This window comes from Nycticebus coucang, chromosome 1 (genome assembly GCF_027406575.1).
Source record: "Nycticebus coucang isolate mNycCou1 chromosome 1, mNycCou1.pri, whole genome shotgun sequence".
Taxonomy (NCBI): domain Eukaryota; kingdom Metazoa; phylum Chordata; class Mammalia; order Primates; family Lorisidae; genus Nycticebus; species Nycticebus coucang.
The window spans coordinates 15564372-15581912 of NC_069780.1; the positions used below are offsets into that span (position 1 = coordinate 15564372).

Genomic DNA, 17541 nt, shown 5'->3' on the forward strand with positions numbered 1-17541 from the left:
CATGTGGGCAGAGTTTCTGCTCTCGCAGCTGCTGCACAACAAAATTCAGATCATCAGCCCTTCTTGGATTGTTCAGACTTACGAAAATAAATAAAGAAACATGAAGCATCAACCACAGAAAGGAATCAGGCAAACCCCTGAGCAATAGTAGAGTCTCCAGAGATGTTTTCAAATGCTAACCTGAGGATCACTCTGTGCTTTGGAGGTTTTATTTTTATTAATTACTTTTTTTTTTAATTCCAGAGAGGAAAGTGGTATTTTTTTCTTAAAAATTAAGTGTTGGCATGGTATGAACTTGGGAAGCAACTCACAAATGAAAAACACAATTCACAATCTGAAAGTGGTCTAAGTGGGCTCATTTTTTGGTGTAAGGAAATCATATGGTGGCAATTTACCTCAACTCTGGGGAGAGATTCTGACCATCAAATATGCACACAATCACCCTGCCACTTTCTCCAGTAGCCTCCTGTTCTGACAAATAATCTGAAAATCACAGATGAGTCAACTCTCTAAACTACGGGTGTTGGTATCTCCTAGGACCTGGGCAATAATCTTGGTCCACACTGCAACACTCTTCTCTCTGTGTCCTACTGTTCACTGGCATAGAAAGACCTTTGCCTGTTATTCACACCTGCCTTCTAAAGGCCAAACCATTTGGTGCCTAAAATCTCTTTCCCCCTCCCCCCCCCTTTACATAAGCATCAAATATGTTCTTTCTACAAATTGGTATACAGGTGCCATTTAATCAGTTCAAATTTGGAAGCTACATCTTCAAGGGTCCAAGAGAGCTCACTCCCCCCGTGTTTCCCCCCTTTACATATTTTTTATAAGACATACAGCTTAATTAATTAACAAACTAAACAGCTTATATACTGGTAATATATTACAGATGGGTTTATGTCAGAGTAATAGATCACATGGAATGGACCAGGTGGTACCCCAGTGCGCGAGGTCTGGGAGCGCCCTGAGGACACTGACAGCAGCGTCTCTACGTAAGTAGCGCCGTGTGAATACAGACACATGCGGGTCTGTATCTACATCCATCTGACTAGGCCAAAGGAGCAGGTAGATGCCAGATAGAGACACACACATGCTGGATGGGGCCACTGCACACCTCGTCATGCCATTTCAAAGGGCAGTTACAGGTTGCTGGTTTTGCAGCCATTGAAATTATACTTTAGGGAAAGGCTTCTCTAATTGTGTGTGATTTGCCTTCTGTAGTTAAGCATCATTGGAAGAAGACCAAAGCGAGAGCAACTAGAAGTTAGACACGCATTGGAGCTTAGCTGTGATACAGGGCTCTGGGGAGAAGCAGGCTGAAAGACTGGTTTTGATTTTAGGCTTGGATTCGCTCCCTTGCCATTTCCTTGATGTTGCGTGTCTGCGTGTGTGTGTGCGTGTGTCTGCGTGTGTGTGTGTGTGTGTGTGTGTGTGTTCCATCACATCATCTCCTGAAGAACGCTGGGTTTCGTAGGCAGGCGGCTAGTCACCTGCAACAACCCAGGGGGCCTGCCGAAGCTTCCAGGCTGCTGTCAGTGTCGGATGCCAGGGTCTGGTCAGTGGACATGGAGGAGATGTCGTTGACAGACGAGGATGGAGGGAGACTCTCGCTGCTGTTCACTGCTGCACCTGTGCTAAGAAAATGAAGACCAACATGACTAAATCTAGAACCAGCCCATGGCAAGGCCACGCAGGATGCACAGGGCAAACCCAGCAGGAAATGTCGGCTCCATCATTTGTATGGCAAACTTTCATAAACCAGTGATGCTAGGGGACTCCACTAGACAGTGACAACCAAAGCAAATCAAAGTGGAGTCCCTGGTCACAAGTTATTCACAGATGAGTGCAAGTAGTTACCAATTTCTCTCTGTGTTAGAAATCATTTATGACACTTTAAAAAAAAAAACCCACTAGTATCCAGTCACACCACCTCCCTAATATTGTAATTAAATTGGCCTTGGGTGACATTAAGGCTCTTGCAATTTTTCAAAGCTCTCCAGAGACTGTCAGGGATAGGAAAGAACTGGTTTATGGGTAAGACAGATGAGCAAAACTCTGAGCGTAACCATCTGAGCCTGGTTGCTTTTACTGCAGGTAGCTTTACAAACAAACAAATGTAAGGATGTTTTCCCAGAAATAAGGGCTGAGGTAAAGTCCAGAAATCGGAATCACTTGGAGACTATAGCTCTAGAGAAAAAAGGCATATAAAGCAAACATTACTAATCATCATTAATATGACATCAAACTTAAAATACATGTAAAAAGCCACGTAGGACTTTAAATAAAAGTAACCAAAAGGAGGGAAGCACACTTTTTGATTATTTGCTTACTTTTCCGCTTACCTGGGAACTCTAATAAGAATTTTTACTTGGAAAAAATTATTTTATTTATCAGTTTTGTGGGACTATAAAGATGTTGAAACTCTGAGCAGAAACTTGCTCATAGTAATCACTCAGCCAAGGCTTGCTGAGAACAACAGAAGAAAGATAAAACAAAAGTATTGTAAAATATAATTAAACCACAGCACCCTGGAAACAATTTACTTTTTCTTTTTATATGTATGTTCTTTATACCTAAACAATGTGAGAGGTAAAATGCTTGCTTCATGAAAGAGTTCACTATCAAAAATATCTGTACTAGAATCACCTAATCAAAAAGATGAGGAATTCTCACTTGAAAGAATTATTCTTATTCGAGTGACAAATAATAAATCCAAAAGAAGTTACAATGGAGTTATCACCTAATAAATCAGAAAAACAAAACTAAACTAAATTAAAGAAGTGGAAGGATTAACAATCTTCCCTGTTCCTGGGGTGGAACTTTCTTGCCTGTGAAATAGTGTGATGAAAATGTGACCGTACTGGAGAGAAGGTAAACACCTATACAAAGGGGGGTTACACGTATTTTATGTGTATTTTAAAACTGTATTTGTTGATTATAAATATATTTATGTAAACTATGAGAAATATGAAAAAATACGGGAAAACCGATAATGATATTCACTGATCTTTAAATAAATGCTAAGCATTGTTAAACTTTTGGTATATTTCTTTCCAGTCTTTTTGCTAGGAAGCTTCCCTAGTTGTGAGAATTTAATACGTATCTTAATATTTTCACATACAGAAAAGCTTAGGCATTTTTCATGCTCATTAAACTCCTAACATCATCCATACTTAATCTTAAACATCTCTGGAGGAGATTTTTAAAGTACTCTTATTTTTATCTTCCTGCCAATAATTACTCTCACTATCAGGACGCATAATATAAAGTTTTCTGGCTTCAATTTATTCCAACTTTACTTAATTATACCCCTTAAAGATAAGGTGCAGACCTAGCTCATTTCCTCCCATGACAAGATTTCGTCTGCTAGCAGACAGCCCTGGATTCTCTCACAAAACCCAAATGCCTAGTTCTCCCCCTCCCCAGTTGGGATTAAATTATAGCAACAGCCTTCTTGTTCTTTCATAAACTCTGGTTTTCATAATTTAATGTTACCATGAGGGACTCTGCAGAAGTCTCTTCAAATTTTTCATATCCTTATTCAACAAGGGTAGGGATTAAAACTGAGCACAGGACTCTAATAAAGGCCTGATCAATGTGGGTCCGATGGAACAAGATTGCTTTTTTCCCTTCCGTCTGTTTGTCTCCTGGATGGTAGACCCCCGTACTGTGGATGGCTTTCAAATCATGTGCTACAGTTCAAATTTAGTTTTGACTTGAGATGTTAAATGATGTCCACATAACTTTTTGTAATCACCTTATTAAGATATAATTCATATATATAATTTAGAAATTTAATCTGTACAATAAAGGTTTTTTAGTATATTCCCAGCATTGTGTAGCCATTGCCCCAATTTCATAGCATTTCGTCACCTCAGAAGGAAATCCTATACTCCACTCCTCGCCTACCCTCTAGCCATAGGCAATGACCAACTTTCTTTCTCTACAAAATTACCATTCTAGACATTTCATACAAATGGAAGCATGCCATATATAACTGTTTGTGACTGGCTACTTTCTTATAGCACAGTATTTTCAAGGTTTTTTCAAGTTGTTGCATGTATCAATACTTCATTTCTTTGCACATGGCTGTGTAATATTCCATCCCATGGATACGTAATATTTTGCTTGTTACGTAATGAGCATTTGATGAACCTTTAGGTTGTTTCAGAGTTTTTTGCTGTTATGCATAATGCTACTATGAACCTTCATGCACAAGTTTTGTGTGGACATGTTTTCATTTCTCATGGGTGATATGTCTAGAAGTAGAATTTCTGGGTTATAGAGTAATCTATTTTTAACAGGTATGGAATTTCCAAACTGCTTCATTAAGTGGGTGTGGTACTAGTTTACGTTCCAACTAGCAGTGTATGAGGACTCCAATTTCTCCACATTTTTGCCAACACTTACTATATGTCTTTTTTATTACACCCATTCTAGGTGTGTGAAATGGGGTCTCACTGGGTTTGGTTTGCACTGCCTGATTACTACCGATGTGGAGTGTATTTTTCATGTGCTTTTCAGTCATTTGTGTATCTTCTTGGCAGCAAATCTACTCAAATCCTTTGGCCATTCTGTAATTTTAAGAGCTCTTTATATGACAGTGACAAGTCCCTTATCGTACTTGATCTTAGGCCGAGAAGTGCTTCCCTTATCAAATACATTATTTTCAAATGCCTTTCTCCTATCTTATGGGTTGTCTTTCTACTTTCTCAAAGGTGTCTTCTGAAGAACAGATGTTTTTAATTTTGATCAAGTCAGATTTATCTATTTTTTTCTTTTGTCATTCATGCTTTTGGTATCATATCTAAAATCTAAGAAATGATTTTCTAACTCAAGATCATGAAGATTTACTCCTATGTTTTTGTTTAAGAATTTTATAATTTTGGACCTGACACTGAATTCTATGATCCATTTTGAGTTCACTTTTGTTCAGAATATGACGTAGGTATCCATCTTTATTCTTTTTCATGTTGGTATCTAATTGGCCCTGGACCATTTACCAAAAAGACTATTCTTTGCCCATGAAATTATCTTGACATCTTTGTCAATAATCAATTGATTATAAATGTGAGACGCTCAATTCCATTCCACACATCCATTTGTGTATCTTCAGATTTGTAGTAAGTTTTAACATCAGGAAGTGTAAATCCTTCCAGTGTGTCCTTTTTAAAGATTGTTATGGCGATTCTGTGTCCCTTGAATTTCCATGGGAATTTTAAGATCAGTTTGTCAATTTCTACAAAAAGATAGCTATAATTTGGATAGGTAGAGTGTTTAATCTGTCAGTCAATTTAGGGAATAGCATCAACTTGACAATATTAAATCTTCTAACCCATGAAGAATAGACTGTCTTTCCATTTATTTAGGTCTTTTTTAATTTCTTCAAATAATGTTTTATAGGTTTCAGAGTACAAACTTCTCCTTTACTTTGTTAAATTTATTCCTATTTTTTCGCTTGCTAGTGCTACTATAAATGAATTTCTATCTGTACATCTGGTTTATTTGAGTAAGACATCCCCGTGGTTTGGAAACTAAACTGATCCAATGATGGCCTATGCATCTTATGAATGTTATAATTAATCAAAGTGCCAGTGGAATAAGCAATATTTTTGCTAGCATGCTTTTTAATTTAAATTATGAGAAAAAAATCATTTTGAAAGTTGTAAAATAAAGTTTTGCCATAATGCAAACAACAAAAAAAAAGTATCTTTACATAATGGTCTTGTATTTCTCTTGAGCTAGGCTTTTTCTCCTATCCTGGCTGAAGCTCGTTATGTAGATATGTTCTTACTGTCACGGTTACAGCTGAGTAATGATCCAAATAAGACTGAGATAAGGCTCACTGAGATGAGGCTCCTTACAGATACACAATTTGATGTTTACAAATAAACACAAGCCACCACAATGACAGCTAGAGAAATTGCACAAAGAACATTGGGGAAATTTCCCCAGCAACACACAAATTTACGTGTATAAACAATATTGAATGAAGGCGGCAAAAAAAAAAAAAAATAGCTTTTCATCTGCTCCACACACACAGAGGATTATGCCGCAGCTTATGCTTATAACATACCCGCCTGCTGCACTTATTTTAATCGTCAGCACGCTTTCAGCACACTTTTAGAATATTCTGAGTATTAAGCCATCCGAGCCAGTCCCCCAGGATATACAGTTTTGCTCTATGGTTACCTCCTGTTTCTATTTCCCTTGTTTCTTTTCACTTCCTTCCTTATCCGTCTTTATTTCTCCTGTGTCCACAGTGTCTACTGGCGAGTACAAAACTAAGTGCTCAATTTAACAAACAGTGTTGAGTGCTTTTTGTGTGTATCTCCAGGTACGTTCTGTGAGGGAAAGCAAGTTTCTCCCTGCTGTCAAGCTAATGAAACTGATAAACTATTTTTGGCCAAAGGGAATCCTTTGGTTTTCCCGTCATTCTCCCTTTCTCTTCAGTCAGCTCTCTGTAATCCATCTCTGTGTTGGAATGATCCTGCCCTCTACTTTACCAATGATGAATGCAAATTAAAATTAAGATTCAAATACTCAAAGTTCACAGTCTGTCAGAGCCTTCATTGTGTGTATGTCCAGGGTTCCTTAGACTACCGTTCCTGGTTTTATACACATATAGCACAAATTTGTTACGAGAATGGCAGAAAGCTGAGCTACAGTCCCTTTGCTATCTATATAATCCTGAATATCTGGGCTTGATATGTTTAAATAAAAAATAAATTAAATTATTGTACTGTGTTAGAGACATAATCCCATGGTGGGGAATAGGGTTCACTTTGGGGGAAGGGAAGGCTGTACATTAAAACCACCTTGTGAGTGGGCGGTGCCTGTGGCTCAAGGAGTAGGGCGCCGGTCCCATATGCCGGAGGTGGCGGGTTCAAACCTAGCCCCAGCCAAAAACCACACACACACACACACACAAAAAAAACCACCTTGTGAGCTTTATCTTTGATTTAGAGATTTGGAGAAAGCTCTGCCCAGCCTGGTGCTTGGCACTCTCGTCATGGTTAATTCATTGTTGCTGTGGGAGCTTCAGTCCTCAGGTGGAAGAGGGGTGGGTGTTTAACGAACTGAGAGTTGATGAATTAGATGACCTCCTATATTTGTTGTAGCTCTCACATTCTGTAACAAACGCTTTTAGAAGAAAATTAATTTCTATTCATGGACTGCTATTCCCTCAGTAATCTTTACAAATCAATTCAGGAAGCAAGCAGCTATGCCATCCTTGGAAATAAATCACTGTGCAAGTGGAATCAGATAGCAGAAGGGAATACAATTTATTTATTTAGAAATGCATTTGAGGTTTAGATTTATTTCTTGTTGATATACAATTCCATCAATAAATTTCGAACATATAAATTATTCTGCAAATGCACATTCAACTTCCTATTTACATTTTAAAAGCATCACTATAACATGGGTCTGAGTATCAGAACCACTTTATCCCTGAGAAACTAAATTAACTTCTTCCTTGCTGCAGGACTCCCCGTGTTGGCGTACCTGAATAGGAAGAGTTTGTGCTGTAAAATTACTCCATTCTAGCTATTTAAAAAACTAAATATGCCAGGCAAACATTAATGGGAAAAGAAGAATGCAAAAAAGCTGATTTTTCCAACACCTTTCATTTCAGTAATTGCTTTTTCTTTCCAGCATGGTCTACTGTGCACACACATAGAGGTGCACCAATACAAATTTAACAATCAACTCTCAAGGAGAAAACAAATGTCACAATTGGCAATGGCTGCCAATTCCTCCATGGCTAATTTCAAGCTACCAATATACCAACCGTAAACTCCTAGTTGAGAAGAAATGTACACAATTGGCTCTTGTGAGTGGGGAGAGTTGGTGTCAGCACATGGCAGCCCTACAGTCTCTCTATCATGCACACAAATATATCATATCGAAATGTCATATAATGTGTGGTACGCATATGATTTCTCAACTTTTTTGCAAATGCACATTTAACTTCCTATTTACATTTTAAAAGCATCACTATAATATGGTGATAGTAATGCTCTTAAGTTTTCTTTCCCTCCCTCCTTCCCTTCCTTTTTTCCTCCCTTCTTTCTTTCCTTCCTTCATTCCTTGTAATGCATATTTTTGTTTTAAAACCGTGTAGTAAAAGATTGAATCCATAATCATTTTAACTCTAAGTTGGTTAAGTCAGTAAACTATTTTTGGGAGCATATCATTCCTACCAGCAGGAGCTAAATGTAGTTTAAGACTGAAGAGAAGTCATCACATTCTCTAAAACTCCTTGTATTCAGAGCATAGATTTTAGGGCAAATATTTTAGCATTAATAAGTGAATGTAGATGTTTGAAGTAATCCTAAAGCACATTATGAGGATCAGCTAAATATGCATATATATGTATAAGAAAGTATGTGAGAGTCTGTAGATAACAAACTAAAAGATTGTTTTAACAAACTAAAACTAAAGATTTTCCAGGCTGACTTTAATTAGACCCCAACGTGGTAGATGCTTCAACTATTGGCACATTAATTTTGAGAAGAGTTCAAACACTGAAAATGAATGAGGAAAGAAGTTTTGGCTGGAGGGATTCCTGACCTCTGCAGTAACCTCATAGTCAAGGGGTCATTATGACTCTTCATTTTGATGAGAAGAATTTACCCTTCAACCAGGTCATGTTGACATTTCTTCAGGATTCATTACTATCTTTAAATAAGTTATGAAAAAAGTTTTGGGCTGAATCATTACAATCAGAATAATTGGAATGAACACCATACCAAATACCAAAAGCAATAAAACTAAAATCATTATAGGGAATCAGTCATGTGATATGGGTCCATATGCTCGATAAGCAATGTTACTGATTGCAACCCTTACACAAAGGTGAAGAAATTGCACAAGTACCGGTTTACTGGTTATTCAATGAGAGTGAGTACCTGAAGGAGAAGGCTGGCCTTTCACTACGCCATTTTTAGTCTTTTCTTCTGAATTCATTACTTCCTTGTAGATAAGTTCTATAAGAAACAATTATCTATGTTATTATAGAAAACAAATTATTCCTTAGTTGATAGAGAAATTCATTAGTTGACGACAAATAATAACATTTTTATAGGGTTAAGTAAATTAAAAACCAAGTGGGATTCCTTTATTCCTCTCTCTCTATTTCCCCGGAATTGACACTGGGCCTGGCACAGGTAGGTGCTCAATACGGTGGTTGAAGAAACACATGTAAGAAGAATCCACATTTCACTTGTTTTCTGAATTCCTTGGGGAAACTTCTGATGCATTCTAGCTTCATCTACTAAGGACTTTAATGGTTCTGTTTTTAGAACATTCATTGTCCTTTTGAGTAGGTAATCATTCCCTAGGAGAGGCACCTATTCTCATGACTTTAAATTATTTCCAATCCCCATAATTTCCAGCTCTTACTGTATCTTTTCCCCAAACTCATAAAATCCAACACATAAAAAGATTTATTTTGCTCATTCCCAAACAAGCATCTGTTTTAGGCTTTCTTACTGCCAAAGTTAAGTTAGATGTGTTTGGTCCTTTTTTACTTTTCTCCCTTTATCTAAAAATCATTTAGCCTGACTCATCCTTGCTTTGCACCATCCTTTACAGGTAGTTATTTCCCAAATTTCTCCCTGTTTAGTCTTTGTCCTCCTCAAATGACAGTTATGTCCTATTCATAAACGCCGAAGGAGTATCTCAAAATTACTCAGACCAAAGCAAGACTTTCTCGTCTGCCGTCCGGCATCTTTTTCTGCTTGGTCCACTTCTGGCATACGCTCGCTTTTCTGTATTTACCAGGACCCTGCCACAGCCTTTGCTGCCTTCATAACATGTTTTTGCTTATTCCTATCCTCATTTTCCCCTTAGCTTCCCATTTGATATTTTCCTTTTTTTCTTCAAACTTACGTTTATTAATTCTTTTAAGATAGCTTAAAAGTTTCTTTCCTTCTGATCTTTCCTTATGTTCCTCCCTCTTTTTTATCTGATCATTTGTTATGGTCCACTTTGGTTTTTTCATATCTACTCTATTGTGTATTAGTTTAACAATTCTCCACAAGCTCAATTTGCTTTCTTTTTTATTTCACTCTATGTATAATCTTCAAGATGCAGTATGTGTTGGGAAACATTTTGCTGAAAAAGGAATTAATGTAATGATCCTTCCTTTTTCTTTTTTCACTTTAAAGAAGAAATAGGAAATAAGCCGCTTAGATACACATATTCTTTATTCAAATTATCAAGACTTAAAAATCCAGTAGCATTCCTGCATTAACTATCTTTTATTTCCTGAAGTCTAAAATAAGCTCAGAATCAACTTTAATGTTATGTTTCTTGTGATAATTTTAGGTACAAACATGGGAAGTTTAATTTTAAAATTCTGAACTGAAGCTTGCCCCCCACCATGGCAAACACTTCAACAATCAGTACTATTTAAAAAGCTGTCAGTAGTTAATTCCCTTCATTCTTGAGCAATTGCAAAATCACTTTCAATATAAACCAAAAGATGAAGTTTTAGAAACTTAAAACTGATCTAAAAGAACAACAAGCAGAAAATCATCTTTTAGTAAATTATTCTACAAGGAAAAGGCTTGAGGATACTTTCTGAGTTTCAATTAAAAAATAGCACAAAAAATTTTTAAGTAGAATCACCTTTCCATTCTTCAATGGTGTGCTCTCTTTCATCCAACTGTTTGTCATATATCTGAGGTGGAGGCTGCCAAGTAAAAACAAACAATCAGCTTTGCACAACCATTGCATGAGAACACCTCCTCACTGACTGGTTTTGGTGGTCATCAGAATATTACATAAATTATGGCATAGTTACAGTAGGTCAGACATTAAAATTTCCACACACACGTATGGAGGATTCATTTGTATTGCAATATTTGTTGCTGACTAAATGAAGCAGCAGAACTCACATTCTGAAAGCTTACTTCCTAACATCTTCTAATCCCTGGTCTTTTAAAAAGCAAACAAGACACTAGATTACCTGGGTCCAGAAGCTGCTATCTACTCCTTCGCCCTGTAATAGAGCTGTACCCAAACTATCCCAAACTGATAGGATTTTATTCCATTTTTAGATCATCCCAGAAGAAGAATCAATCTTTTATTTTTCTTGAAGCATCACAAAATACCTATATATTTTGCTATGTGTCCTATATTTAAATGATTTCAAGCTTTTTTCCCCCTCAGGCAGAGAAAACTGCTAGGTGGCTATAGAGATGGGTCACTTTGAACCCCTGAGTAGTCCCCTGGTTCATCCTCTCCAGGAGAAATGAGGTGACAGGGCCTCCAGTCTGACTTACAAAATCAGCTGCCTTTTCCTCTATGGGGTCAGATATGGAAAAGGAGAAATTTTCACCAACCCACATGCCTTCCAGGAAGGAGGGTCTCAAATAAATTCCCTAACCTCTTCTTCCTGATATTTACTGGGGAGATCTATTGTGGTAACTAGACTATCTCCAATTCAGGCTAAGCAACATGGAGAAGAAAATCTCTTAGAAAAATAAGACACAAGGATACAGAGAAAGATGGTGCTGAAAAGTTACCCCAACTGGCACTGGGTTAAACAGTAAGAACACCTATCAAATCTCTGCTACCAGCACGCAGAGGACCCTAGAACTGGTTCATGTCCAACACTTCAAAAGCAATAGTTTTTGCGACAAAAGAAGAGTCACTCAGTAAGTGTGACTCAAGCCCATGAGAACATGGATCCATAAAAATGGCTATTACGAAAAGGCATGGACAAGATTTTCAAGGCCAGAGGCGCTTCAGCGCATGAGCAGCATCCTATTGCTGTAGTAGCCTTTCTGCAATGCATTGAGAATTTCTGGTAGCCAGAGTCATAACATACACAAACATTCACCTTAGCCCTGGCATGCCGGGGCAGCCTCACATCCTGTATATAAGAAGCTGGTCTGAAAACAGAAGACTTCATCCAGGTGTTCTGAGGCAATTTAGTATAATACTGAGGAGTAGGTAAATAACCACTGATGTGCCAGACTCTCCTTTAGCATCTCTGGTTGCTACTGGGACAGAAGGATTTAAACCAGCTCTTGCAGTTCAGATGCGGCTAACTGAGTACCTCTGCCAACTAACGTTATCCCCCTGACAGCCAAGCAAAATGACCCCAGGACAATTGTAAGAACAAGAAAACACTGACCACAGAAAGGTGAGGGGACTGGGATGATCAAGCACCTTTCTCAGGACCTGACTGAGGAAGGATCTTCCACCTCAAACCAAAAAGGACTCCAAGATCATAGCAATATGATGATTTAAGAGTCAGTGAGTCAAATGAAGTCATTTTTGAAAATCTGAGTAACTGTTATCTAAGGAAGCTACTGCAAAGACAAACTTTGGTTTTGTAAAGATGCTTTGCCAAGTGGTAGATTGGCGGCTTTGCTGCGGTTAGGTCCCTATCCAAGTAGCCATGTCTGGATGCTCACAGGACACCGTGTGCAGAAGCTGCAGAGCCCCCAGAGCTCTGTGCACTGTTGGCAGCTCCTTCTTCTGCTAACAATAGATTCAGCTCAAGAGCGTGCATAGCTGGCTTATTAATGCAGTGGGTTTTTCCATTCAAGTTTTAAAATTGAAAATGGCTCAAGAGGACAGATCCTGCCAAAGTTCATAAATGCCATTTTCTCTTTGCAACAAAGCTAGTTTGAGGAGATTTTCCTGAGAGCTTCAGTGTACAGCTGTTGCTGATACATAGAGTACAAAGTACATGGACTAATCACAAACTACAAAGAGAGAAAGCAAAAATCAAGAGGGGTGTTTCAAACACACTTGCAATTATAATTTGTGTTCAAGGGCTTCTGAAAATGAGCTCTAATTTTCAGATTTGAGTTTGGGATTTTTTTAAAAAGGAGATGTAAATGTCACCTACTGTAAAAGGGTACACTCACAGAAAGATGTCTTTAAATGACAATATTAAATAGTAATTGACCAATAACCCAAAGAGAGCAATGTTCCAATGCATACACAAAAATACACATTGATGTGCTTGGCAGCAATCATTAGCTTGTGGAGTGATGATTGATAACATTCCCTGCCTCCATCTGCTAAGGTTGGTTTTTTATTGTAGAGTAGTTCTCTTTCCCACTTTGTTAAATAGAAATGATTATCTTTTTCTATATAATGACAAACAAAAAATAAATGAGGAGTAGATATAAATAAATGCCTCAAAGGTATTTGTTAAGAGAATATTTTAGGAAAATATAGCACATTAGAATTATTTGAAATATGAGAAATTAAGGATGAAAGGAAATTAAGGACAGACAATATGCAAAGAGTTATTAGGGCTTATGAATCCCAACCCTTTGAATATTCTTCAAGAGACTGAAGAGTCCCTTTACGTTGTTTTACAAGGTCTGGACTTTACTTTCTTGATTGAAATTCTTACAGAAATTGAACCATGGATTCAAATGTATTCAATAACGTGATACAGATTAGATGTATTTTATATTGATGATATTACATATATATGTCCAAATGTTTCAATGAAATGAGAAGGAAATACATGAACTAGTACACAGTCACTAAGTTAGTTAATATTAGAATTAATGTGTTCTTTTATTAAATTAATTCCTTCAAATGGCTCATTCATGGGCATCTGACATGTGTCAGAATCAATTAGACATCAAGATTTCAAAATTGAATGTTACTGCCCACCTCAAGGAACTCACAATTTACTTGGGTTAAGCCTGGTGCAAAACAGGTAATTACAGACAACATCATAAATGCTAGAAATACGTATGTAGTATATGGGAACAGAGTGGTAAGACCCTAACAAACCTGGATTTGAGTCCCTATAGTCAGTGACACTTAACTCAGTGAGCAAAAGATATGCAGAAGCTCATATCAAGGTAAAGGCAGAAGGAGGAAGAAATGACTCTAGGCCAAGGGCACATGTATGATCCAAGGCACAGAGCCCAGGACACAGACTGGTGGGGGTGGGGATATGTATGTGTTTGTCTGTCTGTGTGCACAGAGAAAACTGAAAGAAGTTTTGTGATAATAAAATATAATATATGTGATTAGGAGTGACAAGATACAAGAGCTGTACCTAGAACTCAAACAAAGGCTAGATGACAAATGATGTTCTTGAATATCACCATATGGATGGAACAAAGAGTTTTCCTGAAGAGGAGGAGAAGCCATGGAAGAATGTAAGAGAATGAGATGGCCAAATCTGTGGCTGGGTTGCACAAAGACAATGTGCAAAGAAGGAGAGAGAAGAGGTGGGAGCTATTATATCACCTAGAAAAAATATTAAAAGGTCTAACCAGGGCAGGGAAGGTGAGAATAGATAAAAAAAGAAAAACATATTCAGAAATAATAAAACTGGTAGAATTTGATTTTTAATTTAATGTGAACAATGGGAACAAGTAATGTGAGTTCCTAATATGAGTTTCTAAATTGAGTAGCTGGGAAAAAGATGATGTTGGTGAAGCCATCTAAAGACACAGAGGATGGAAAGGGGAAGTGAGATTGGTAGAGAGGCAAGCCTAAAAGCTATGTGAGCAGGGGTGTCCCTTTGAAAATCAGTATATGATCTGAAGTTCAAAGGAATACTGTTGACTAGAGATATAAACATTGGAGAATGTCAGCAAGAGGTGTTTGTTGAAGCTATAAAAATGGGTAAGGTCACCCAGGGAAGTTATGTAGCTAGAAAGAGTAAGGGTTAATGTGGATCCTTGTCTGATATCCAGGTTTAAAGATAGGAAAGAGGAGGATAAGTTCAGTAAAAAGAGAGAGAGCGAGAGAAACATTTAGAGAAATACACGAAAAATGAGAATTATAATGCTATAAAAGTAAAGTGAACAGATTCAAAGAAGTTTTTAAAAATACATATTGAAGTCATGCGGCTAAAAAGTGATGGAATTTTATTAAAACTCAATTTAAAGAGTAATTCAAGGCAAATGTTAATAGATTTGTATCTAAAATAAAGGATAATAACCCAATATTTAAAGTTAACATCTTTGTAAAACAAGAACTAGAAATACAAAGTTAATAGGGCGGCCATATTTCCAGTTTGTCTAAAACAGTTTGTACTTTCTGCTCACTGCCCGTGTGGGATTAACAGCCTTACCCCTCACTCCTGTAAGTGTTGTGGTTGGAGGATAGATACGGGAGCAACCACATAGTGATGTGACAAGGCAAATTAGGGATCTATAGTACATGGTAAGTTGCAGATGGAGAAAACAACTAAATTACAATGTTTTTCTACCACTGAGGTCTCAACAACTGCACATGTACCCTTTGCTTCTCTAAGACCTTATGTCAGAATTTCGTTTCATTTTCCCCATTTTTAAGAATTTTAAAGACTAAGTTATAAAATATGGATCTTGGTAGAAAATACATAGACGAGTACAATTCTGTATAACAAATCTGGGATTGAAGAATATGATTTCTGCTGGAATTCTATAGAATTCTTGCTGTAGGCCATGAGTTCTAAGTAAAGAGATCTCTTTAAAAAGTTATCTATTCAATTTCTGATTCTCCTAAAGTAAAAGTTGCTCTTTCTTGTGACTTCATTTTATGTCATCTATTTAAATAATACTTCATTGAATAATACTTCATTGAGTAAAACGTGTGAATATTTTTTCTTAATCTTTAAGATAATTCTTTTCCAACAGCATCATATAATGTTAATAATGAAAGAGAATTCAGCGATTATCTGGTGCCACCCTTACTCAGTTTTCAAATGAGAATATATAAACTCAGAGAACACACGTCATTGGCCTATGATCATAGGGTTAATTATTGACAGAGTTAGAAATAAAATCTATGGTCTCCTATGGAGAAAGATGTAAGGAAGGAATTCTTATGAATTGAAGAAACATTAAATTGAATAATTTGATACCTCCTATAAATATTTATTAAAGACAAATTCAAGCCTGTCATTCTTATTTCTGTTCCATTTCCTCTCATTCTACACATGAAGCAAGAGTGGGAAACTATCATACAAGAAGTCGGCACTTATATTCTCAAATGTTTTTTGTCAAAACATTTTAGACATCAAGACCTCTGTACATATGACTCTCAAAAAAGATGAGAACCATATATGAAAAATCTAAGTTGCTTCAAGTTGTTCCTTTTATCCATCCTTGAGTCCCGAATTGACATTTTTTTCTACATTTTCTGTCTCATACGACAGTCATTTACCTTCTGCTTTGTCCTTCCTAACTAGACATCTCTCTGTGTTCTGTTGTCTTGTTGAGGATTTGTTGTTGCTGCTGTTATTGTTTTTAATCTTTTATTTTTAGTTATTATGGGTTCATAATAATTATATATATTGATAGGGTGGATATGATGTTCTGATATGGGCATACAATGTGTATTAATCAAATCAGGGTAACTGGGATCTCCACCATCTTCAATACCTTATTGAAGACGCCAATGAAAGCTTTAATAGCACTGCCTCTCAGTGCGTGCGTTCTCTATTAATTCAGCATCTGGACTCTGGACAAAGTAAGTAATACGGTGTCTTGTTGAAATACGGTTTGTTCTTCTTAAACCTGGCAGTTTGATGATTGAAAAAAGATGCACGGTTTATTAAAAGGCTTTAAGCAAGAAGGATATGTTTTAGTACAAAATTAGATCAGCAGGGTGGTGCCTGTGGCTCAGTGAGTAGGGCCCCATATACCAAGAGTGGTGGGTTCGAACCCGGCCCCAGCCAAACTGCAACAAAAAAATAGCCAGACATTGTGGAGGGTGCCTGTAGTCCCAGCTACTCGGCAAGGGAATCACCTAAGCCCAAGAGCTGGAGGTTGCTGTGAGCTGTGAAGCCATGGCACTCTACTAAGGGCAACAAAGTAAGACTCTGTCTCTAAAAAAAAAACCAAAAAAACAAAATTAGATCAGCAAATCCATTTAAGGAAATAATAAAAATTTTGATTCTATACTTTCATAGAGCTATACATACAGAATAAATTTTCTAAATGTATTTAAAATTTTTGATAAAATAGAACTTCTTAAAATTTTTACCTCTTAACAGGAAAATAAAAAATTAGAGTAACTCCCAAGTAGCACTAAATGATATTTATGTTCATGGTTTTATTTGGCTAATGGCATGGTTCTATTTTTCTCTAAAATTTTATATTCATTTTGAATAAAGAACCAATGTCAGTTCATTATGCCAAATAAGGTTCAATATCTGCTTCACAAATAGTCCTAGCAACAGCCTGCCAACATAATTAAAATGTAATAGCAATATGCACAACTATCAAAAGAATTGCTTAGATGTAATTAATTTCTATAGTTTTTCAATAACATGACCTTACATGCATTAAACAATGACCTGGTTTCCAATTACCAATAACCTAATTGCTTTCAAATAGCAGACAAATGACAATTTATAATGCACTATCAGTTCAGTTTTAGAATTGCTGCAGCAAGGTTTAGGAACTGAGGCTATGATCTCAAAGAGAAATTAAGCAATCAAATGCTGCAGATGAAATAAATGCCTTTTGAAAGTCTGATGAGTTAAGATGTCAGAAAAATAGTAAAATAATACTGAGTTGCATCTACGACTTGGTAATTGTGAATAGA

The 17541-nt window shown here is 36.8% G+C and overlaps 1 protein-coding gene across 9 annotated transcripts in view; it reads right to left on the minus strand.

Annotated features, from left to right (window-relative positions):
• Positions 1–723: 723 nt before the first annotated feature.
• MAPK10 (mitogen-activated protein kinase 10) overlaps positions 724–17541 on the minus strand; it is a 569972-nt gene continuing 553154 nt past the window's right edge. For 8 of the 9 annotated variants that reach the window (XM_053600878.1, XM_053601165.1, XM_053601396.1 and 5 more), the window contains 3 exons: positions 10639–10702; positions 8916–8993; positions 724–1629 (listed from right to left, as the gene is read on the minus strand). In XM_053600878.1, the coding sequence (XP_053456853.1) occupies positions 1487–1629; positions 8916–8993; positions 10639–10702 (285 nt within the window). In that variant the 3' untranslated portion in view covers positions 724–1486. Of the gene's footprint in view, positions 1635–8915; positions 8994–10638; positions 10703–17541 lie in introns of all 9 variants that reach the window. The other variant, XM_053601243.1, reaches the window with a different exon arrangement.